General features: G+C 40.2%; 2 protein-coding genes across 10 annotated transcripts; both read left to right on the forward strand.

Annotated features, from left to right (window-relative positions):
- The first annotated feature begins 491 nt into the window (after positions 1-491).
- colec11 (collectin sub-family member 11) lies at positions 492-3,369 on the forward strand. 2 transcript variants are annotated; one of them, XM_034111992.1, is made up of 7 exons: positions 492-593; positions 1,143-1,303; positions 1,400-1,471; positions 1,906-1,977; positions 2,067-2,120; positions 2,250-2,345; positions 2,487-3,369. In XM_034111992.1, the coding sequence occupies exons 2-7, from the start codon at positions 1,171-1,173 to the stop codon at positions 2,894-2,896; spliced, it is 837 nt and encodes a 278-aa protein (XP_033967883.1). In that variant the 5' UTR covers positions 492-593; positions 1,143-1,170; the 3' UTR covers positions 2,897-3,369. The 2 variants fall into 2 exon arrangements, with proteins under 2 accessions (XP_033967883.1, XP_033967884.1); XM_034111993.1 differs by having other exon boundaries at positions 2,505-3,369.
- A 2,159-nt stretch (positions 3,370-5,528) lies between these two features.
- On the forward strand, positions 5,529-21,936 carry LOC117468053 (doublecortin domain-containing protein 2). Of its 8 annotated transcripts, none has more exons than XM_034112010.1 (13): positions 5,529-6,016; positions 6,459-6,507; positions 6,808-6,884; positions 7,035-7,166; positions 7,712-7,867; positions 8,003-8,051; positions 11,578-11,707; positions 13,619-13,719; positions 14,744-14,857; positions 15,090-15,158; positions 18,174-18,243; positions 20,687-20,741; positions 21,803-21,936. In XM_034112010.1, the coding sequence occupies exons 1-12, from the start codon at positions 5,736-5,738 to the stop codon at positions 20,701-20,703; spliced, it is 1,245 nt and encodes a 414-aa protein (XP_033967901.1). In that variant the 5' UTR covers positions 5,529-5,735; the 3' UTR covers positions 20,704-20,741; positions 21,803-21,936. The 8 variants fall into 8 exon arrangements, 6 of the variants coding, with proteins under 6 accessions (XP_033967901.1, XP_033967900.1, XP_033967903.1 ...); XM_034112009.1 differs by having other exon boundaries at positions 21,809-21,936; XR_011645254.1 differs by lacking the exon at positions 18,174-18,243 and having other exon boundaries at positions 15,095-15,158.
- Positions 21,937-22,864: the final 928 nt, after the last annotated feature.

The raw sequence follows: 22,864 nt of genomic DNA on the forward strand, positions 1-22,864 counted from the left end.
AGGCAGATCTGTATCTGAAGCCGAATCCCAAACCAATTAACTTGCTTGCAGCAGAGAGTAAAGAGAAGAGAGAGGATGCACTAGAGAGTTGTTGTCATCACAGGGAACCAGCCTCTCTGGGGAAATGATACAATCCAAGTACCTTATTAATATTAAATCCCAAATGCTTAATTTGTGTTGACTCTTAGATACAGAATTACACAGAACGTGCAGTCCAGCCTTCAAAATAATGTACATAATGGATTCAACTCCTGTGGGATATTAAAGAAACTTGTTGATTTGGAATTTAAAATAAATTCCCCGGCATGTCAGACATCGCAGGCACAGATATCTGATAGAGTTGGAAGTTGAGTGAGTGCACTTATCGGGCCCCTCCACCGTCAATCACTGGGCTGCTTTCCCAGCCAATTATCTGTGAGGCCCCAGCTGCTTTGGACTTTATCTGTGAACTGTTTACGAATGTCCTATCACACACATTCTGTAGAGGAACATGAAATGTTTCTGTAGGACCACCAGTGTTCAAAGCTCCTTCAAGTCTTTGCTAGCTGGCTGTACAGCTTCTCCACTCTTAACGTCTGGAAACACCTCTGCAGGTAGGCCAGTCAGATTGTAAAACGCATGATAATTGTTTTTCTCCTCAGGGGTAGCCAAGTTTATGAAAGCTGAATATATATTTGGTTTAAGCAACTGTGATTTTAGATGTTGTTTCTTTCAATAGCCATTTCTATCATTAATTCATTTATAAGTTGTGTATGGATTTGTTTAAAGCACTTACTTTCGTATCTTAGGCCTGTGTAGTGTTTTTATGTTTCTTTTTTACGGCTATTTCATTTTTTCAGGATGAAAGAAGCATACTTTTTTTAGTGCTCTTTTTTGTTTATTTTTGTCGTATATTAACATTATTCAAATGTGTGTATGTACTCTCAGGAAGCCTGCAAACGGGATGCTATGAATAATGACTTCTTGGATTTATGGAATTAACTTATATCATTACTGTTTAACTGCTCAAACTATTTTTTTCCTTCTGATTCCCCAGTTTTAGTTTTCGTCCTAATTACGGAATTGGTTTCAAAATATCTAAAGTCAATTTAAAGCTAATTTTTAAAAATACATTTTTTTCTTTATCCCTTTTGTTTCGACAGCATAACTCACCAACCAGCCCATGTAAGGATGATAGGAGAGAAGTTGTTATTGCCCATATTACTAATGTCTGTGCTGAGGTTACTGACACTACAGACATCATATGGACAGCAGTTTGCAGAGGATTCCTGCACTGTTCAAATCCTTGTCCCTGGACTCAAAGGCATTCCTTTTGACACACTCTCACACACGCCATATATTGAAAATCTGAAATCACAATATGTTCATACTTGGCTTAATATTATTTGTTCGGCAATAGGAGAACCAGGCGAGAAAGGACTAAAAGGAGCACCAGGGAGACCAGGAAGACTCGGTCCAGCTGGAGAGATTGGTATATTGTTGCTTCTGAATACAGGGGAAACCTAAACTATACACCCAAACTAACACAGTTCTTTTTTTTTCATCACTTCTGCTAAAAAGTGCTAGGGTAAAGATCACATTGCTTGGGCTGATAATGTGCTGTTACATCACTACCAGGACATCCAGAGATGGCCGAGTGTTTACATTTGGTTGAGAGGTTCGAGAAATGATCCACTGCTGTGGACGAGTGTTTACTGAAGACCTTAATGAGGATTAGAGGGTGCTCACATACTTTTTAAAGAGACTACACAGACTCAGCATTTTAACTTTTAGCAGAAGTAGAGGGATTCAAGTTTTATTATTCTTTCTTGTTGGTATTTTTTAAGATGCATTCAAAGAAAGTCATAATGCTTTTTAAATAGATTGTATAGTAACTAGATATTCCTGTCTCATTTACTCTTTCAGGTCATAATGGGATTAAAGGTCAGAAAGGCATAATGGGACGTTATGGAAAAGTGGGCCCAAGTGGTTGGAAAGGTAATCAGAAGATGTAGAAATGTACTTCACAACAAATTATTTTACGGATTCAATTAAGTTTTAATGGACAATTCCATTATATATCTCAGGGGTAAAGGGTGACATGGGGGATGCAGGTCCACAAGGCCCTAATGGAGATCCAGGTGAGATTTAATACTGTGTTATTCAGTTTGTGAAGCAGATTATTGCTGGATTAGACAGATACATTTGGTGAAATCTGAGAAATAATTAAGACAACCATGTGGTAACCCCCCACATTTTTGCCTTATCAGGTCTTCCATGTGAGTGCACACCAATGAGAAAGACGATTGGAGAGATGGACATTCTTGTGGCACAGCTCTCCTCTGAACTGAAATTCATAAAAAATGGTAGGATTCTTTTAAGCATTCTTTTTTTGTTTAAATACACAGTTCTTGTAACCACGCGTTTGCATTACTTAATCATAATATAACTCAAATGCTGAGCATGTCAATGTGAAGTGTATAGAAATACAAGTGCTCATTTTTCAGCACTGCCCTCCCCTGCAGCTGTTGCTGGCATAAAAGAGACGGACAGTAAGGTCTATCTGTTGGTGAAGGAGGAGAAACGCTACTCCGACGCTGAGGTCTACTGCCAGGCGAGGGGAGGGCACTTGGCCATGCCCAAAGACGAGGGAGCCAACGCGGCCATCGCAGGGTACATAACGGATGCCGGCCTCAACCGAGTCTACATTGGCATTCATGACACGCACCAGGAGGGTGTCTTCACCTATGTGGATCTCTCTGCCATGACCACTTTCAGAAAATGGAGGAAGGGAGAGCCCAACAACGCGTATGATGATGAAGACTGTGTTGAGATGGTAGCCTCTGGGGAGTGGACAGATGTGGCCTGCAACCCTACCATGTATTTTGTTTGTGAATTTGACAAGGACAGTGTCTGAGTTCAGTCTATGTAAAGAGAATGCTGAGAGAATGGAAGCATATAATGGAACAGAAGTTAGGAAGAGAAGTGTAAATAGGACGGCAAAATGACATGCAAGTTGTGAAATCTAGTATATTTTCCACTTTTCCTTATACGCCTATAAGCTATTTATTTTCTTAAACCACAAAACATCAAGAGTTATTGTTCTTCTGTGAGATTTGTTCTTATTCTTAATACACCCTTAATCTATACTCTGTGAATTATCAGTGTTTCAAACAGCAAGCCAGGCAATGTATTGAGTTTTTATCTAACGCAAACTATCCACCCAGCAATATTCGCAACAGGGCCATCAACAAACAAGACGAATAAGCAAATACAGAAGGCCGTAGTGTGCATTACAAATTCAAATTAAAGATTTTGTTTCCAGTTGCATGCTTTTAATCATAAAAATGGAATACAATATGCGTTCTTTATTCATATCATAATGTATGTGGCTGTTGCTAAACAATAAAGATTCACTGATAATTTAAGATGAAAGAGTGTGTGCATTATTTTCCGCCCCTGAGTTGACAACATTAATCCAGTGAGTTGAGCTAAATCCAGCAGTGTGAGACAGTCTCCACCCAGTGGAGGAAGATTGTACTGCATTGTAACCATTTCTAAAACTAGGATGAACTGTCAAATTGGTAAAATGATCATATATGATAGCTCAGTTCTATTCAACTGTCCCAGTAATCCATAACAGTGTGCCAGTATGCAGGAGTAGGATCTTGGAACTGAAGTAGAATAAAATCCAGCCATTTGTAATTGTATTAATAATTAATGTGGTTTTACTACTGTAGAATACATTTTGTAAAATATTTTTACTACTGTCTGTTATTTGTTGTGGGTTATTTATTTTTGGGAGATTTCTCTAGATTATTATTTATTTTGGAAAAATGTTGGACTCCATCTTAAGTGATGAATTATATCTGATGATCTCGACTAAACAGATGATACTGACTTAAATTAATACTATCAGTTTGGCATTATTATTTAAGAATAATGTATTCTATAAACACAAGAGAGTTTAAAATAATGGTAAATTAATTACACTTGGTAACATTGTGACAGCACAGTGTTTGGTGCATAAAGAAAACAGTGTGTGATTAATAGAAGTTGTTGTATAGCCCCGGCTGCTATTGTTTTTAAGGATGGGCATCCCAGCTGAGATTATATCCTATCGAGTCCCTCTAAGAAGAAGAATTTAAATATGCATAATGTAGTTCTCCTAATAAAGCACAGCACCAAGTCCCTTAAGAAATGCATAATTAATGCTTGGATGAATTATGCATTTAATTGACCAGGAGTTGTCTGGCTTAAACCAATTAGGTGCCATTGTTGGTGCAATCTCTGGTTACCATTGTGGTAAACAATTTGGACAGCTCTGTCTAACAGTGGACAGGCAGATAATCTGTTGTAAAAAAAATGCCTGCAAATGGCAGATATGGCTACAGTGAATGAAAACAAGAGAAAAACACATCCTGTATCTGAAGTTATATCCAGCTCTAAAGCCACCAATCGAAATATATTTGCATACTATAATGTTGATCGTTACTTTTGGCCTCATAACACATGAATTACCTTTAAACATGTATATGAGTAAATAGTACATTTTACGGGTCAATTAAATCAGGGAATAACCGACTGAAAAACTGTTTCTAGCCATACGAGAACTGAACACCGTCAAACACTGAACAAGCACACACAGAGTTACAACTTGCAACTGCACTACTTTTTAATAGTTTTATTAATTTATTAACTGATCGACATCAGAGATGCAACATTTCATCCCTGTGTTTTTTATATTGTAAACTGTATTTAGATGATGTGCGGGCATGTATGCATGTTGGTATGGATGTGTGAGCATATGTTTATGTGTGTGTATATGTTTAGATATATATTTATTCGTTTTATGTGGAAATGCACTGCGAGGATTGCTTTTTTAAATGTTGTTGTACCTGGTGCGATGACAATAAAGGAATTATATTCTTCTATTCTATAGTAAAACTGTACAATTTGATAAGGAGTGATAAAGGGGTGAAAGGTATACCAAATATTGTTGCTCAATATGCCTGTGTATTATTGGTCTTGTTAACATCCCCATCCACACAGTGGACGTCGTCCTGAACATATAGGCTCAGCACACATTTGATGAAAACAAAACAAAAAATGAAGTTTAAATTCTGATAAAATAATTGTAAAGACTTGTTCGATTAAACCCAACAATATTGGACTTCAACACAATGTCCCTGAACTATGCCAGATGAAGTGAACATTATTTAATATAACTTTAAGAGTTATAGTGTTATGTTGCAATGCAATATTCACTCCATAACGAAGCACATAATGCAAAAGCTAGACTGTAATATGCATATCATCAAAGAGGACTGATACTGAATGTGGTTTATTTGATGTAAATCAATTTCATGTAATCCAGAGTTTACAGAATGATGGACTGTGCCAAATTATATATAAGTATCTTAAATAGGCTGTAGCACTATTTACTATTTAGTACAAAAAAACAGAACTGAAATGAATAAGCATCTGAAAAAAGAATGCCTTTACCCCTTCTGGTTGCCTTAGAAACAGTTTTAGAATCAAACATTAAATTAACGGTACATGTATGCTAAAGGATGAAACTAGCAACCCAGGCGGTGGATTGGTTTCTTGATGCTACACTTCTCGTGTAGAAGAATTGGTTTCAGATGCTATCTCCAGTTACTCAGGAGCCTCAAAACGCCTGCCAGTGACACATTTACTTCTGACACCCAGCGTCGTTAGTTATTGTTTGTTTGTTTGTTTAAACAACTTCAACTATGCCGGATACAGCAGTTAGAAGTGATTTGCCACCGACCAAAACAATAATTGTCTACAAAAATGGAGACGCTTTCTTTCCCGGAAGAAAATTAGTAGTGAATCCGCGGCAGTTGTCAACTTTTGACAACTTTCTGACATTTTTGACCAGAGGGCTGGAGGCTTCTTTCGCCGTCAGAAATCTTTACACTCCAAGAGAGGGCCACAAGGTTCAGCATTTGGACAACTTGATGCATGGCAGTGTGTATGTTGCAGCCGGGCAAGAGCATTTCAAAAAGCTGGAGTAGGTACCGTGCTGTAAAGTGTGTGTCAGGGTGTGTGTGGGGTTCAGCGGGGATGTCAGGTCACTGTGACCGAGGGCGAGCTCCATTCTCGACCCCAAAATGGAGCGTTATTTTCGGCCTATAAACTAGCTAAAGTAGTGTTCTGAGTGGGTGTTTGTTTTTTTGTTAGGGGAGCGTTTGTCTGTTAACAGTTCAAACCATGTCTGTATTTCAATATCATTTTAATAGCTTAGTTACATTTACCGATAGCCTATGCATCTAAAATAAAGTGTGGATTTACTGTTGTGGTTTGATGTGCTTGTTAGCATGTTTTTTGATGGCAGTATTCCACCTTAAGCTGATGTCTTCCAGGCTATCTTTGAACACCATCTGTGTATGTTTTACATGTGGCACCTGAAGCCTGGGTCTGAGTAATTAACCCTTTTTTTGACTGCCTTTCAGCTATTCTGCAATTACAACCAAGAAGCCACATAATAAGAAAGAAGAACAGGTAAAACTACTTAGAATGTTTGGTCATTTGTACTTAAACTGCATAGATCATTAAACTGTTCTATATTATGTGTGACCATAGTATGATATGGAGCTTTTAGTGGAAGGGTTGAAGGTGTCTGAAGCCTAAACCATGACCCATTGCAGTGGTCTGGATGCAAATGGTCACCAAGCACTGATAACAAAATAAAAATTCCTGTAATCACACGTAATATCAGAGTTTGAGTTAAACGCTAAAAAAATGCCTCATTCCTTACTCACCATTGGGGCATATTCTGACCCCTAGTTTTGACATTTTCAGATCCGACCTGTTGTTCACAGCAGATTGGTAGTTTCTGCTCGCTGTAAGAAAGCTACTGATGAGTCTTGCACCATAAAGTGAGTATTGATTTTTAAGCTTGATGCATATGAAGTTACCCTAGGAAGCAGAATGTTTGTTGCTGTGTATGTAGTTATGCAAATCAATCATGTATTTTCATTTTGAGCAAGCAACTATTTTATTTGTGCCATCTTCGTTGTGCTTCGTAGTGTCTTCACCAACGGAGAGGTCTTGGTTGCTTCAGTTCGAATACGGATCCCAAAGTTTACTCTTAGAAGCTGGGAACATGTTTTAGCCATGGTGACAGAGAAAGTGGGACTTCGCACTGGTGCTGTTCAAAGGTGATGTCTGAAATCATTACAGTAATCTTTATAGTTGTATGTGCCAGTGAGGGAAAGCAGAGATACATCTTCCAGTTGTTTCTATATTAAATAATAGCACCCAACTGTAAAACATATTTTGATGTTTTTGTATTGTTTCTTTCAAATACATGAATCACAACACATCTATTCTTATCTACACAAATGATGTCCTTTGTCATGTTTCGCACTGGAATCAACCAACATTTCTTATCAGAAATGGTGCACTTCAATTTAAAGTTGCTAACAGTTAAAACTCTGTAGAATATCAGCTGCTGTAATATAGATTTGGGAAATCAATTGTGATTTGGACCATATCTGCTTGTCATGTGCTCACAGTAGTTACTCTAAAATCTGCTTTTAGGCTAAACCTGGTTTGATTAATGGAAACATTAAGTTTAACTACTTAAACACTATTTGAGATAACAACGTTTCTTTAATATCTAAACACTGACATTTATATAAATATATCAAAATATTACAAAACATTGTTCTAATGTGTTGTCTTTGTGTATTCGAGTTCTCAGGCTTTGCACATTAGATGGGCGTCCTGTCCGCGGTCCCACTGAACTGGAGAACAACCAGTACTATGTCGCAGTTGGTGCAGAAAAATTCAAAGCTCTCCAATATTATCACTGCAACCCCTGCAGGGATGTAATGAGGGAACACAACAGAATTGAAGGGTATAACACTGAGGATCTTTTGTCCATTAAATAAGTTTATATCTAAATATTTAAAATAAACACTTTATCCATATTCTTGAAAAGAAAAGAGAACATATGTTTATTCATTTTGGGCTTCCCCTTTTCCACCTGCAGCCAAGTCACCCTGCCTGCAGTTGGAAAGACAAGACCTCCAAAGGTTGCGGTGAGTACTTTTGCTCCAGAGTTGTTTGCAATTTGACATCTGGTTGTTCACTTTCTCCCGCCATGCTCAGTTTTCTCCCTAAATTCCCTCTAGTTTATTGCTGTAACACCTTGGTAGCATCACAGTTGAAAAGCGTGTCTTTGCACACACAGCATTTCAATTAACATTTCCCACATGTGAGACTTGTTGGTGGGGGTGCAATTCGTTATGAAACAGCGCTATCATCAATCACTGTCTGCAGGAGGCATTGCGTTACCTTTGCTTTTCACTTTGATGGGTAATCCCCACAGAGAAAGGCTGGCCCACTTGATCAAGCGCAGTGAGCCTTATAGACAGATCATATGCACCAGGGGGGACTCTACTGACTGAAAAAAAAAGAAAAGAAAGAAATCTCTTATTCAAACCAGAACCGGGACAATCTGTATTGTGATTAAGTAGACAGTGAAGTGCTTTGACTCCATATGAGGATTGCGATGCTGTGGGCCCGAGATGTACACCAAATCACACGGTGAACATGAGAACATGCCCACTCAGCAAGTTGAGGTGGAGATGGGTGGGGGCCTGTGAGAGATGTGTCTGATTCTTCTAACCATGAAAGATGACAACGCTGTGGCAGATGCCAATTTTTTTTCGGATTGGAGAAAAATGTCCCATGCCTTATCTCTTGCTGTGTCTATAGTCGTCTACCTTTTTATATTCAGAAATCTGATGCATATTTATCAGCAATATATTAGAATATGTTTGGGAATGGGAATTGGAAGATGTCTTCATCTTATTAAAAGTCAATCATAAAACAGTATATGGAAACCATACTGTTATGAATCTTTGCTTCACTGAGGTTCGTTGACTTTAAAATCTGATTCAACACCCTCTGCCATTTCACACAGCGCCATGAGGTGGAGACAGAGACAGAGACATGGCTATGTTTTCATCCACCAGCTCATTGTAGTATTATACATTCAATGAACATGAAGCTGCCCCATTACACCCCCTTTGCCTCCACGTCTGAACCCTCATGAATTTGTAAACATGATTTGACCAGTTAATAAGGACTTTTCAGAGGGGAACGACACATGTGAGGAAAGCTGCCCTCTGTCTTGACCTGTCGGCTGCCTTAGCCTACTGATTACACATCCATTTATAGGGTCATGTGCGTCATTCATTTCAGTTTGACCTCACAAAACAACAGCAGTCTGGTTTGAAATGCCAGTAAAAAGATCCTTTAAACATGCCTACTGAAGCTGTGTAAAATATAACCTTGCTTTTGCCACCTCGCACTACGGGAACGGTGTCTGCTGTCTGCAGAGCGTTTTCTGCACCGCTGAATGGGACATCTGGTCTGAAGCAACCACTGAAGTCTGAAGTGACGGCTCTGCAGAGTGTAATATTGAAACTCTCTAGCACACCATGTTCCCATTGGGATCGAGCATATATGCTGAGTTTGGTGTTCACAGACATGATGAGGTAGAGACTTTTGAGGTAGACGTCGCATAAAGACATGATTAATAGCAGGGAATAGCAAAGAGAATAATGATGTGAATCAAAGCAAAGTACTTTTCACATAAAAGTGATAATAATGAGCAGTGCGGTTGCGCTTCACATGTACTTCACACTTCCTGTGAAAACAGCCCAGAAAGGCTGACTAAACCTTTTAATAGCTGCACTGCCTGACATCAGCGATGACTTGCTGCTGCTGCTCTCCATTTCTCTGCTGTTTCTGGATGATGTCATTGGTGAGGGGAAGTAGCAATGCCCTATGGAAAAACTATACCCCCCCACTGCTGCCAGCATGTCTGCTCGCTGGGAGTGGCTCCTCCTGATACCACAGCCAGTATGAATGGAGGCTGCTCGGTCAAATTGGTTGGGACCCCCGTTTTCCCCTAGCTATCATATCACGGTGTCCTCTTGTTGACTCCTGTTCTCTGCCACTTGAGAGGGCCACAGATTATTTTCTGCTCGGTCCCCCTGAGTCCTGTTCACACTAACTTTAGCACTCTCTTCCTCTCTCTTGGCCTCTCTCTCCGGGGCCTCCTCATACACAGAGTTGTGTGCTCCCCCAGGACACACACTGTAGATATGTAATGCAGAACGAGAGGCGGGATGACCTCAGCTTTTCCACTGCTGCGTTTCCAGTCTCGCTGCTACTCGTGCTGTACTCGTGCTGTACTCGTGCTGTACTCTCCCGGCTCTGCGGCGGCCCTCGTCCTCTGCTTTTCCCTCCCCGAGTGAGACAGTCTTGATTTAACTTTGTTGATTTAAATAAGGTCTATTTACATCCCACCACCAGGCTGTAAACATGGGAAACAAGCTGTTACATTTTTGATTGCCCAGATGTATTTTGATTTTGAACTTTGCGCCGAAGTCGCTCCGCATCACTCGTAGACGAATCGAGGCTGGCGAAAAACTGAATTAACAGCTCACACATGCGACAGTGCCACTGCTATGTTGTCTTTGATCTCGTGTGGTTCTGTGGACACTGCGGCGCTGCAGGGTGAACTCTGTTTCAACTCTCCTCCGCTGAATATACAAACTTCACTCTGCTTTTGTTGTTTTCTTTTCCTCCCTCGGCCCACCAACGGCTGTAGAGATTCAAAAGAATACCAACAGACTTTGCCTGTGCATTAAAGAAAGCAAACAAGTGAAGAAACAACGCTGCTATTCCCCCAGGGCCATGTTAGTGAGCTTACAAACACCATTGCCAGAAGTGTATTCTGGTGGAAGCCTGAGATCACTACACTATCCCTGGAGCCAGCCCAGGGATCCAGCCAGGTAGCTGCAGTAAAGAGCACTGTTGCTGAAAAAGAAACATTAAGTCTGCTCCATCCCGTGCTCTGTGTCTGTGTCTCTGTAAGGGAGACATACCTCACCTTGCTACCTACAGAGGGGATGAGGAGCCTGTGAGGAGAAAATTGCCTTTTGTGGAAGCATTAATTCAGATGTGTACCCTGCTGTCTGAACATCACTCTGAACTCTCCCCACTGCTCTCTCTCCGTTTCACTCTCTACCACCATGCAACTAAGTCCCAGGCTTGTTTTTTTCCCCTCGCCTCTCCATCAATAACCTTCTGCTGTCTGCTGTTGAAGAATAAGTTATTCCCTACGACTCCCTCCCTTTCCCTTTAAGCTTGTTTGGATTTTCATTGTTTGATCTGGCTTGATAAATAAGACAAATGCAGTTAGAAATTCATGGCTGCCCCATTTCATCAATAAATGATTAGTTTGCCACGCTCCCCAGTGATTGATAGGTTGTGCATGGGATGTATTGGAACCAGATGAATTCAATACAGTAGGAGTCACGGGGGACCTACAAAGCATATCAGCTCATGAAAAATTGAGGTCAATGGAAAATGTAAAAAAGCGTTGAGAAGAAAGGATAAAACAAGTTTTGCCCCGATGTGTTTTGTCTTTTTTTCTTCTTCCTCTTTACAAAACAACAGCAAAAGTCGATGATGAATCACAGAGAAATCTGAGGAAATACGCCTTAATATGTGCCCCTGTTCTCTTCTCTCTTTTGTCTCTTCATGTAGTTTGCTCACACAGGCTTTAGAGAGGACCTTGAGCACACAGCCAGGGGCCAGATGAAGAAACAAGCCAAACCGGAGAGAACCAAACAACAGAGGCAGGTGTCCAGAAACCCAGTTCTCCCCTCCACAGGGGGTAAGCAGAGCAATTCTATAGAAAAACATGTCTCTCTCCAGCCCCGGGTCCTTCCAATGGTGTTCCCCCTCCAATAGCCACTTTACAGCTAAGGGCATATGAAGAATACTGTTGGTATTTTGAAGACAAATGTATATGCATGTGTTTGGGTACAGTATGTGTTCATGTCTAGAGGCACACATGTAGGCATTTGCTTCGTTTTACATGTGTGCAAGTTGTGAGTTTAAGGTGTTTTGGACACATATCAAAAATATATATATGGCAGGTGAAACAGATTATTTTAGATTCTCTGCCTGTTCTTTTAAGTCCAACAGAACCCAGCTCCCCGCTCTTTGAAGGAAACACAAGTCCTTTCTGTGAATATTAAACAGAACAAGACCTCATCTAAAAGGCTTGAATCATAGATGAATTCAATCAGGCCATTTTGTTGAATGTGCATCCAGAAAGCGTTGCTAACTATGTGGGCGAAAACAAAATGCTCTAATTTTCTCGAGATTAAAATGCGAATAAGTTATTAATCACAAAGAACGCTGATGAAAGACTGTTAAAGTGACAAAAGTTTAAACACTGCTTTATATGAATGGTTTGAACTTTTAAGCATTGGCGCTGTTTAAAATGGATATTGTGTTTATTATTTATACACAGTTATATTGTGTGCTTGTGATCCACATTATTCAGTTGTTGTTTTCATGGGTGTTTTGTCTCCATCTGTGCACAATAATACAATGACTCAACTTCAAGAGACTCATCTGTACTGCACCACATCTAACATGAAGATACAGTATATAGCATAGGTGGGCTAGTGCTCACAATTTCCCATTATTAAATAGAAGTTTGTATTTATTTGTATTTGTATTTATTTTTAGAAGGACCATGCATACAAAAACATTAATCTCAGCAAAGAGAAGGGATGCAATATGCCAGATTATAGCTAATTTCCATCTGTGGTCCTCAGGCAGGTTCATAACAATCAATAAACAAATAATAACTTTGCATGATCTATATCAGTCAAACAATTTTAAAACCTGATTTAAGTACAGCTCAAGAAAGTCACTATTGGATTGCAGTTCTCCAGTGACATTCAGGCCCTTTTTTTCATGCCTATAGGAACCGTTTTTTTCCCACAAAACACACAATTGAAAGAGTTATAAAATAGAATCTGCAAGTCATCTTTAAATAATCTCGTATGACCCTAAACAGTATATAGTGCAGAGTTTGAAATCAGCATTTGATACAGTATCTGAGCTTTTGGCACCAGATTTCTTCCATTCTTTTAAAACATTTTCTTTGAGTGACTTCAAAAAGAGATCAAAAAGTTTCGTCTCCTACTTCCACCTGACTGAAAAACATAATGACGCCTGCATATTTTGTCTGTATAATTGCTTCTTTGAGCTATTAACCACACACATTTTTCTATACAGTGTTCCTATCACTAATTCATCTACCGTGCTTTGTTATTTATTATTTAAATGAAATGACTTAAGACTAATGAAGTAGATTCTAGCTCAATAGCGTGTTTAATTATTCACATTCCGCCCCGTCCAGCAGCCGCAGACAAAAAAGGAGTTTGTTTACAAGGAAAAAACGATGTGACATTGCCGTATGAGCTATTCTCCACATGCATCAACCTGAGCGACCTGTCACTGTCAGGAACTAACCCTGGTCTGAGAGTTCACGCTGGCTGGCCATATTTGTGGCAGGGCAGCTGTGGCCCTTTGGTCTGTGGGACCACTCTAAATAAATAAATGGCTTGACAGCAGCATTGATCTCTGGTGAAGTTGAGCAGGAGAGGCAAAGGGAGAGGGCAGTGAGGGATGGAGGGGATATAGAGAGGGAGAGAATGAGTGTGCAGAAGAATGAGCCGGTGACGGCCAGCGGATGAGGTAATTGTGATTAATCCCTTTTTCTCAGAGGGCAGTGTGTTCAATGCACAAAACAAAAGAAGGGAGATGGCAGGAGCAGCCGAGGTGCAGGAAGACGACCAGTTAAAGGTGGACCTGCCTATTGATCAGGTAAAGCACGACCCCATACTGAACTGCCACCTCATGAGGTCTTTAGCATACACTCTTTCCACAGCTTGGTCCTATTTATCTGACAGGAAATGACAGGACAATAATTGATTCCAGTCTAAAAACACCATCATCAACATCACCATGAGCCACCTGGTCATCTGCTGAATGCAAAATATATCCAACTAATTATATTATTATAAATATACAGAGGTAGAAGAAGTACTCGGATCTTGTACTTGAAAATGTAGAAGTAGCAGAGTGAAGGAATACTCTGTAAAAAAAAAAGTCCTGTTCAATAGGTTGAAAAGGACAGAAGTATCAGCATCAAAATATACTTAAAGTACCAAAAGTAAAAGTACTAATTATGCAGATTGGTCCATTTCAGAATAATATATATTATATGTTTTGATTATAATTATTGATGCATTAAAGTGTTTTTACATCTGGTAAAGGTGTAGCTAGTTTGAATTACTTATATTGCAGGGTAGCTTGATAATACTCCAGGTGGAACTGAAGTCTTATTTGATATTGATTATATTTCACATCATTCATCCAAACCTGCAAAGTTACTACAAGTATTAAATAAATGTAATGGATTTGAAGTAGCATAACATGGAAATACTCAAATAAAGTACAAGTATCTCAACATTGTACTTAAGTGCAGTACTTGAGTAAATATACTTAGTTACTTTACACCACTGTAAATATATATTATAGCTTATAGTGGTCATACATCTAGAGATTGTTGTAATTGAAGACAAATACAAGTTGATCCTCCCAGCAAGCTTAGTTGGGTTTGATGGACCAGTGTTTGCTGCTATAGCATCTCTCCCCATCTTCCTCCAATAAACCTTTCTGTGTGCTGAGAAAACAGTTCTAGGGCAGCATAACATAATGTTCTGCTCAGAATAAGACACAGACACAAATGCTCAGTAGCAACAAATATATAAATATTTAGCAGAATCAATACAGCAGTAGAGTACAGTGTAAGCCAAGGGGGATCTTGTTTTCTCCCGCCCCGCAGGTTGAGGCCAAGATAGTTGACGAGGAGTCCGAAGATGGAAGTTTTTCTGTCTCCCTCCATGATTCAGACCGCTTCTGTCTGCAGAGTTCTTTGTCTGCAGCTTCCAGTAAGGATGTAAGCACCCTACAGAATTTATGAGTTTCACGTAGCTACTATTTCACATATAGTTCATTTTTACTATTTTATTATGTCCAGTTTTTTCAGGTCACATCAAATGGTCTAACCAGCAATTATAGTGATCACCATTTCTATAATTACAAGAGCAAAAGACCTGTTTCCAGCAGCTATACTGTTTTTCTGTCTTTGTGGTTCCCTCTGTGAATCTTGTGTTGTGTGTTTTTATCAGAGCAGAGTTTCTTCGAGGCGAGGAGGCACAGGGCGCAGTACTGAAGACACAGGATCAGAGACATCTGAGGTACAACTTGATGTATCATTATAGAGTTCATGCGGCTTAGCTGTAGCCACACACACTCAATGTATCACAGCTTCGAGCTTATAAAATGCATTCATGTGTGCATTTGTGATTAGAGTAGAGCCCCATAACAGTATGTGGTTGTATTTGATATCTGCCTTCCACTCTGGTGATTGTGTGTGCGCACCGTGATGAAGTAGGGCTGCGTCGTGTATACAGATGTTTTTGCATGGATCTGTGGTTCCTAGAAATTACAGTCATTTAAATACACTTATTTTGCTCTAATAATCCTCCAGGGACAGCGATATGAGGCAGTGTAACTGTGATGAATGCCCACAATAGTTGGGTGATATTACTATTCCAAGCAATTTCATTTGGCTTTGAAATGAGAAGATATTGAGTCTTATTTAAGTGATCAATAACCTTGAACATTTTGTTTTAATGAAAACTATAATTCAAAGCAGTGGCAATTACACCATAGGGGAATGTTTTGGTGCGGTGATGGTTTTTTGCTGCTGTATGCACTTTTGCAATAAAGATATTCGTATCTGGATAATTATTGACTTCTTGGAGCCAGTTATGACCCTGGCTAAAGACCTCATCAATATCTTAATTCATTACTTATCACTTATACCCACACAGGAATGTTGCTGATTCAGATTGGCTATGGATTGCAAGGGAAGACTATTAGATAATGGAAAATAATAATAATTGTTATTGGTATGGACTTATTTTTTGCAATAACTATCTCACCATGCACTTTTTTTGATTTGTCAGCTAATGAAGACTGGCAGAAGGAGAACGTAGGATTTTTTTATACTAGCTCTGAAGTTGAAAACCTCCTGCAGGAACACATCTTAAGCAACATATTCCTTGTACTTCAACACTAGAATTATCCATGTTCTATCAGTGCTGTATTTAAAGGTCCCCTATTGTACTGTTTTTCATCAACATATTATACTGTAGGTCTCAGATATATACAAAACATGTCTCTCTTTGAGTGTTTGGCTCGAAATACCAAACAGATCGTGCACAATGGTGCTCTAGGAGGAGGTTCAGGGGATAAGGTGGCGGGTGTTACCTTGGTTAGTTATTGGCTAATTGTTACACAAGCCAAAAAATCGTTATGACATCATAAAGTGGCCAAAATCTGATCAGCTCATTTTCAGACAGGTTTTTATAGAAATGGATCGGGACAAAAAGTGAGCGAATATTTTTTCCTGAAACTTTCAGAATGTCTTTACACAGAGGGGACACATGTTGATGCAGAAAAGACATGAAAAAGTGGATGTTGCGTGATAAGTGACCTTTAAGGACGTAATTTAACCTGAAAAATATGAAAAGTTGTGCTAGAAATTAAAAACACCTTTTTTTTTTACCAACCTCAATTTAGCATTTGTTGCCATTCTGTTCTATGCTCATTTATTTTTCCAGTATATCATAAAAGTTGTCCTCAGACCAGAAATAACAGTGCCGCAGGTGGGACTTACCACTCTAACCCTCATTGATGCTCACTCTCCTGTTTTTCTCTGTGAGTCCTAACCGACTCTCTCTGTCTCGTTGTCGGCAACATCATCGTTTAGAGGGTTGTGAATAATAATGAGGAATAACTGCACTGCTATGACTCATACTTTGAGCTGAGTTTGGACACATTTCCTCCCACTCCAGCGCTCATATGTCCTCGCGAAATGCCCCATGCACTCCGTATATATGTGCATGTGTATAGTAGATATTGATGACCACATTCAATTACATGATTACATTTTCAACCCAAGCTTTAAATGATTTATAGCATTGAATTTAAATAGTGAATACATTTGCAGACAGTACACCGGTGAGGCAGTTGTGTGCGTGGGATATTGACCTGTGTGGTTCGGGCCGAATAAAGAATAACGAGATTCAGCATCTCTGCCAAGTGGAGACGTCCGCTGGGAGTGAGGCTATCTCAGTGGAAGGGGAGCGAAGGATGGTCGGGATGGAGCCTGGTGCACATTTATCAAAGCTTTTCTTATAATCACTTGACTGACTTTTGTTGGGCTGTCTGAAGGTTGGGTTTTCCTTTTAGAGTGCACTCTGTTGAGGAGGTGATTGATTTAATAAGGGGGGACTCTGTCTATGTTGTAGATGTCATACACTTTGAGGAAATGTGGACAAGGGTAGATTTGTACTCACTGGTGCGGGTATTGTGTTTACAACTATCATTTGTTTTGATTTAACCATATTGGCTGATTTATCAACCAGTGAGCTAAGCATTTTTTCTTAATTAATATTGTTAGAAATGCCAATATGACTAGGGATGTTTGATCAATTGTCTTCCTCTTCTTAAGAATTTTGTGATAAAGAATCGAATCATTATTGAGCCCGCCATTGATCCATTCCTTTCCTTTTCCAACACAAGTCCACTTCATTTGTCTTTCAGCTGTTTTTACGTGCTCCTATTCCCTGAAGCTTAGGTTAGCCGTTTCAAAGGCCTCTTTCTCTCCATGCAAGGTCAACTATAATCAACTCTAGACAATGTCACCGCCTTGCATTTCCAGAGCCAGGCAGAGGAAGACGACTCCTCTGGGCTTTTAGGACCTACTGCATTATACCATTCAATTACTGTTCATTAGACAGTGTACAGCCATTAATCAGACTGAGATGTTCTGCTAGTCCTCAGCGGGGACAATGAACTAGGGGAAATGCATTCTGGTTTCCTGTCTGGACCACTGTTTAGTGGTAAGGAGAGAGCTGACACGTTGGGAGGCACTGAAGCTTTAAGCACAGCGCACATCCTAGACTGAGCCTCTACTCCACTTTCTGGGTCTGTTTTTAAGTGAAGTTCTCTGCTCCGTGCAGCCTCGTCTTTGAATTTTAAGAAACATAGGCTTTGTCAGAGATTTACTGCATATGTGGGAGAGTATTACGAATCTGATATATCACTAAAAGGTGAGAAAGCTGACAGATTTACCGATTAGAGCTGCATATGCATTGAATATGACTAGATGATGATATGAGAAACTGATTTATGTTTTCCAGGAGGCTAGAGAGTGGGAGGTGTGTTCCAGGCTGCGCAGAATACGGTCACGGGTGTCCCGGTTTTTCAAGGGTAGGTTCATCAAAGCATAAAGCCCGGTAGTAGCTCACTGGCAGGAGCAGTGGCGGCCCCCGCGTTCCCCTCCGCAGCACCTAATACACCCATAAAGAGACCACTAATACACTCTGCATTACCAGTTCCTCCCTCACATTGCATGTCACCGGATCCACAACCACCTCTCAACATCTGGGACAGCTTTGCGCCATGCTTTATGGAGACCATCTGGTTGAGTGGGTTTCTTGCCTCCCCAATCTCAGATGACTTATTCTAGTATTAAAGGCACCTGCACATCAAGGTGTGCCACGCTGAGAGCCGGGGATTATTCACTACTCTTTATATTTCCCATGTCGTTTGTAATTTGGAACCACTCGGACAGAATGAGAGGTATATGTACCTTGTTACTATGAAAATCCATTTTATTTACAATTGCATGGTTTGACTTTTATTTGATTGATCTAGAGAAGCACACATCCGACAAAAACACAAAATAAGTGCTATACACATTTGATTATGGGGGAAAAAAAGATAACATAGTTTTAAAACACAAACCAAGGCAATGATGTGAACTTGACATTCTCCTTTGTTGGGAGAATATGCCTTTCAGCTGGTTCAGGCAATTTCATTGTAATTGCCCGCAAAACATAGGCTTTGGTGGTGGAGCATCTTCAATTGTTCCTTGTGAGAATTCCAAAGGTGGCTAAATGGAACTGGATGTGAGTACCTGCACGTGGTTATCACTGTCTGCCCTTCAATCGGAGCTTCGCCCTGTCAGTGTGACACCGGGAGGATCACTGCATCCTGTGCTAACAGCAGGCTCCCTGCTTTGCTCACGTGTCATCCATTCTATCATAAGAGTACACAAATGCATGTACAGACACGTGGGCCGAGTTACCTAACAGACAGGCAAGGGGTTTGCCTCATACGTGCAAGATTTTTCCGTATGTACACATATCCTCTTTCAATTATCCTCCTACTGATGGCACTACAGGTTGAGATCTGTCCTTGTACACTCTTATACTGGCTGTGATTTCCCAGCTGAATATAACTGGACACTGCAGGGGGCATTTGAGATAAATCATTGCACGTTATTGCTTGCACACTCCAGACTCACATACTCGTTTTCTGTTCCCATCGCCTTATGTTGTTGCTGTTTATGAACGGCCCTGCATCATTCATGCCTCACACTCCCTAGCCGTCACCGTGGATCTGCAGATGACACAGATGCAAAGCTTAACAGCAGACTAAGAGCTGGAGAGGAGGGAAGTGGGATGTGAAAGGAAATACAAGTGCTGTAACAAAATCTGCCACCTGCTTTGCATCAACATTTCAATATCTGGGACAGTTTTTATCCTTAACGGCGGATATATTGTGTTGTTTTCAGGTTCATATCTGTATTTAGACTCTACTGTGACATGTTTACATGCTTTCATGTTCAAAAAGTGCTTTATTTTTCTCATGTGCTGCAGCACCTCTTTTCACCCTCTGTCTGAAACCAGAGCCCAGTCTGCTCTGATTGTTTAGCTGGCTAGCTCTGTTGTGATTGGTCAATTGGGCTTAGAGCTGTCCCTCCCCTTAGTCTATCACGTACAATGTGTTGGAGCGCTAGCCAATAGAGATGCGAGTGTTACATGGTGATGTCACTTTGTTAGAGAAGTAATCAAAGGAGGTGTTTCAGGCAGGGGGGGGGCAGTGTGTGGAAGAGAAACTCCCTCTGGAGGGAACTTTTAACCTTTGCAGACCATTCACACACATCAAAACTTATAGAACACACTACAGGAAAGGGGAAACCCATAATAGGACTCATTTTTAACGGAATATATCAGCGCAGTGAAAATAGGAAGACTATTCTAAAAGCAAATCTACCATCAAAGTACTTTCTCCGTCATATACTTTAGCAGGGATGTTCTGTCTTAACTTCCACATGTAAAAGTGAGAGATACTACGGGGTTCAGTTTGGCTGGAGATTCTCCTTCAAAAGTGTCTGGCACCACGTACAACGGCTTTGTAATTTACGAGAACTGTTAGGGCTTCTGACAGAAGTTGTAAAGCATCTTGACTGATTGGGTAGATATGAGATGTGTGCAGTCATGGCATATTGTCGCCTATACGTGCGCAAGACATGCAGGGAGTTGCATGGCTTGCTCTGTCACAGATAAATTACACCACACAGTCAAATTAAGTTGTTGTAAATCACCTCGCGGACCGGAGACTAGTCCTGAGTGACGACCTTTACGCCTATTTGACTTTAAGTCTTATTTATGTTAATCACATCTGTATTATACCGACAGTAAAATTGTGTCATATCGAAAAGGTCATTGTTTTGCAGTGCAGCTTATGACACTGACAGGGACAGAAAAACACACTGGTTTTGTTTGGTACTAAGTGTAAGAAGTTTTTAAGAGGAAGGTTTAACTATTGAGTGTTATCAATCTTTTTTCCATTTTGTGTTTTGCAGGAAAAATGACAAGTTAACATTCATTGCTTTGATCTGCATGACATTCATTCAAAAGGTATGTACTAAATAATATGATTTGATATCTCATTGAGTTAATTTAATATTTAAAACACAATGTAGAGTAGTAGAGCTTCGTTTATATTAAGCACAGCAGGGTTCATTAACCATGTGGGGATACAGCATGTCCCATATTAATATTACAACAACTTGTGAGCATTACATGCTCGCTGTGGATATTAAGTGCTTATGAAATCCCTCCACAAAGAGCTTCATGATATGTACGACACTAAAGCAATCACATCTTGTACGGTTGGTAGTCCACTACAATACATCTTATGATACAGAAAACATATTTATCCTCTGTCACTCATCCTTGTCGAGCGAATGGTATCCTTGGGGATGGCTCCGCTCAGGGAGAATGAGAGCCTTTGTTAACTACACTAAAGTTGAGGGGAAATGTATGCTTTTATTCTCATTCATCATACAGTATACATGTCATGAAAGGCCTTCAAATGATGGCAGCTCCCAAAAGAAATATGTTTCTTCAGAAAAAAGACATTTACATGGGGGAAAATAATAAGTTCCAAAGGCCGCGTGTTGAAAATCAGCCATTGTGATGTGAGAGAGGCGTCTGCGTGTGATCTCCGCTGCACTCGACACGACAGGCTCTGTGAAGTGCACCACTGCCCAGTTACACATTAGCTTTGATTGCCAGTTTGTTCTGTGCGTAGCCCGTAGCTTTGAACTGCATCTCGAGATGAAAGCCAACCTTATCCACACTGTGTCCACCGTGGACCGCTGCTGTTGCTTATTTGCTTCAGGCACCATCAAGGGCTTCGGGACAATTTTTTTCTATAGCTATTCACCACGCTGGGATGAGCATTATGTATAATTTATCCTACAATACAAGGCGAGACAGCACCCCGTCTCGACTCCATTTTAATTGAATGCCTCTTCTTTCTTCCTGCATGTTATGTGGACTGTGGTCAATGTGTGACACCACTGAGGTATATCTTTGTTCCGTCCAGCTGATAGACTTTGATATTAGTGGTTCCCATGGTGAGTGCATCTCTCTTCAGTGCTTATCCCTCTCTCTCTTTCTGTTTCCTCTACGAGCCACAGAATACAGTGTCAGACTGCTAAGGACCAGACATCCTCGTTCTCTTCTGTCTCCATAAGCCAGCTGCTCATGTATAAGATGAAACAGTGTTATAAACCAAATAAAAATGTCTTTCCTCTTGACAGCCCCACCGTGAATATATGGCCTCTTATTTCAGTGAATATATTGCATAATTATGTATGGTTATGAATATTACATGGAGGCTCACACTGAGTGCATGGTAAGATGCCTAATTGCAGAGTTTAATTATTAAGAAGCAAAGGTCCTGAGCGGGTTTTGTGAGAAGCACTTTTGATAAATTATTTTTCGCAGTTTTCTGATGAATTATTTTGGGGGCTTGTGTCTAATCAGCAGGCATAGTGAACGGCGTAACTGCTCTTGAGAGAGACTTATCTTCCCATGGAGAGGAATTACTATGCTGATTAAATCCACTGAAATCAACTAATAACTTAATGATATTGGAGTGGATCAAAAGAATGAATCATCGCCTCTCAAAGTGGTGGCTATGAAAAACACAAGGGCACAGTGATGGGAGAAATGAGGGCTGTTGCCATTGACCTCAGGGCACAGATTTAATATTTCTATGTAACATGAAGGAGAGAGAGAGTGTGCGATGGTATGTAGTAAAGCAAACCAAAGCACCTCCTATTAAACACAATGCGGCGGTGCTTCTTTTTATACTTCATGTGAAGAGCTTCAAGGAAAAAGTCCAGAGAGGCTGACTAAACAAGGAATAATAAACTACATCTACCTCAAGTACTGCCAAAGCCACTCGACACAGCTGCTTGTATGACTACATTTCTATTGCTACTCCCGCTTCTTCTTCTCTATCGCGTACCATAACTGAGGCGCCCACACAAAACATATCCCTCCCTAGTAGATATGTATTCAGTTCAGGTGCACTTAGCATGCAGAAAAAAGTTTAAGGCTTGACCCCGGTTTTGTGTCAAAACAAAAGACATTTGAAAATGAATGAAACAGGCCTATCTGCATGTTACTTCAACTATAGAACATGATGTATTCCTCCATAAAAAGCTAATGGCTGTATTGCACACAAT

The sequence above is a fragment of the Pseudochaenichthys georgianus genome, chromosome 22, assembly GCF_902827115.2.
Source record: "Pseudochaenichthys georgianus chromosome 22, fPseGeo1.2, whole genome shotgun sequence".
Taxonomy (NCBI): Eukaryota; Metazoa; Chordata; class Actinopteri; order Perciformes; family Channichthyidae; genus Pseudochaenichthys; species Pseudochaenichthys georgianus.

What these genes read in the sequence shown, in the direction of transcription:
- colec11 (XM_034111992.1), top strand. Translation starts at nt 1,171, where the DNA reads ATGATAGGAGAGAAGTTGTTATTGCCCATATTACTAATGTCTGTGCTG. An exon ending in CCTTGTCCCTGGACTCAAAG is followed by an intron (nt 1,304 to 1,399) that starts GCATTCCTTTTG and finishes GTTCGGCAATAG; the next exon opens with GAGAACCAGGCGAGAAAGGA. An exon ending in GGGCCCAAGTGGTTGGAAAG is followed by an intron (nt 1,978 to 2,066) that starts GTAATCAGAAGA and finishes TATATATCTCAG; the next exon opens with GGGTAAAGGGTGACATGGGG.
- LOC117468053 (XM_034112010.1), top strand. Translation starts at nt 5,736, where the DNA reads ATGCCGGATACAGCAGTTAGAAGTGATTTGCCACCGACCAAAACAATA. An exon ending in GAGCATTTCAAAAAGCTGGA is followed by an intron (nt 6,017 to 6,458) that starts GTAGGTACCGTG and finishes ACTGCCTTTCAG; the next exon opens with CTATTCTGCAATTACAACCA. An exon ending in ATAATAAGAAAGAAGAACAG is followed by an intron (nt 6,508 to 6,807) that starts GTAAAACTACTT and finishes TGACATTTTCAG; the next exon opens with ATCCGACCTGTTGTTCACAG.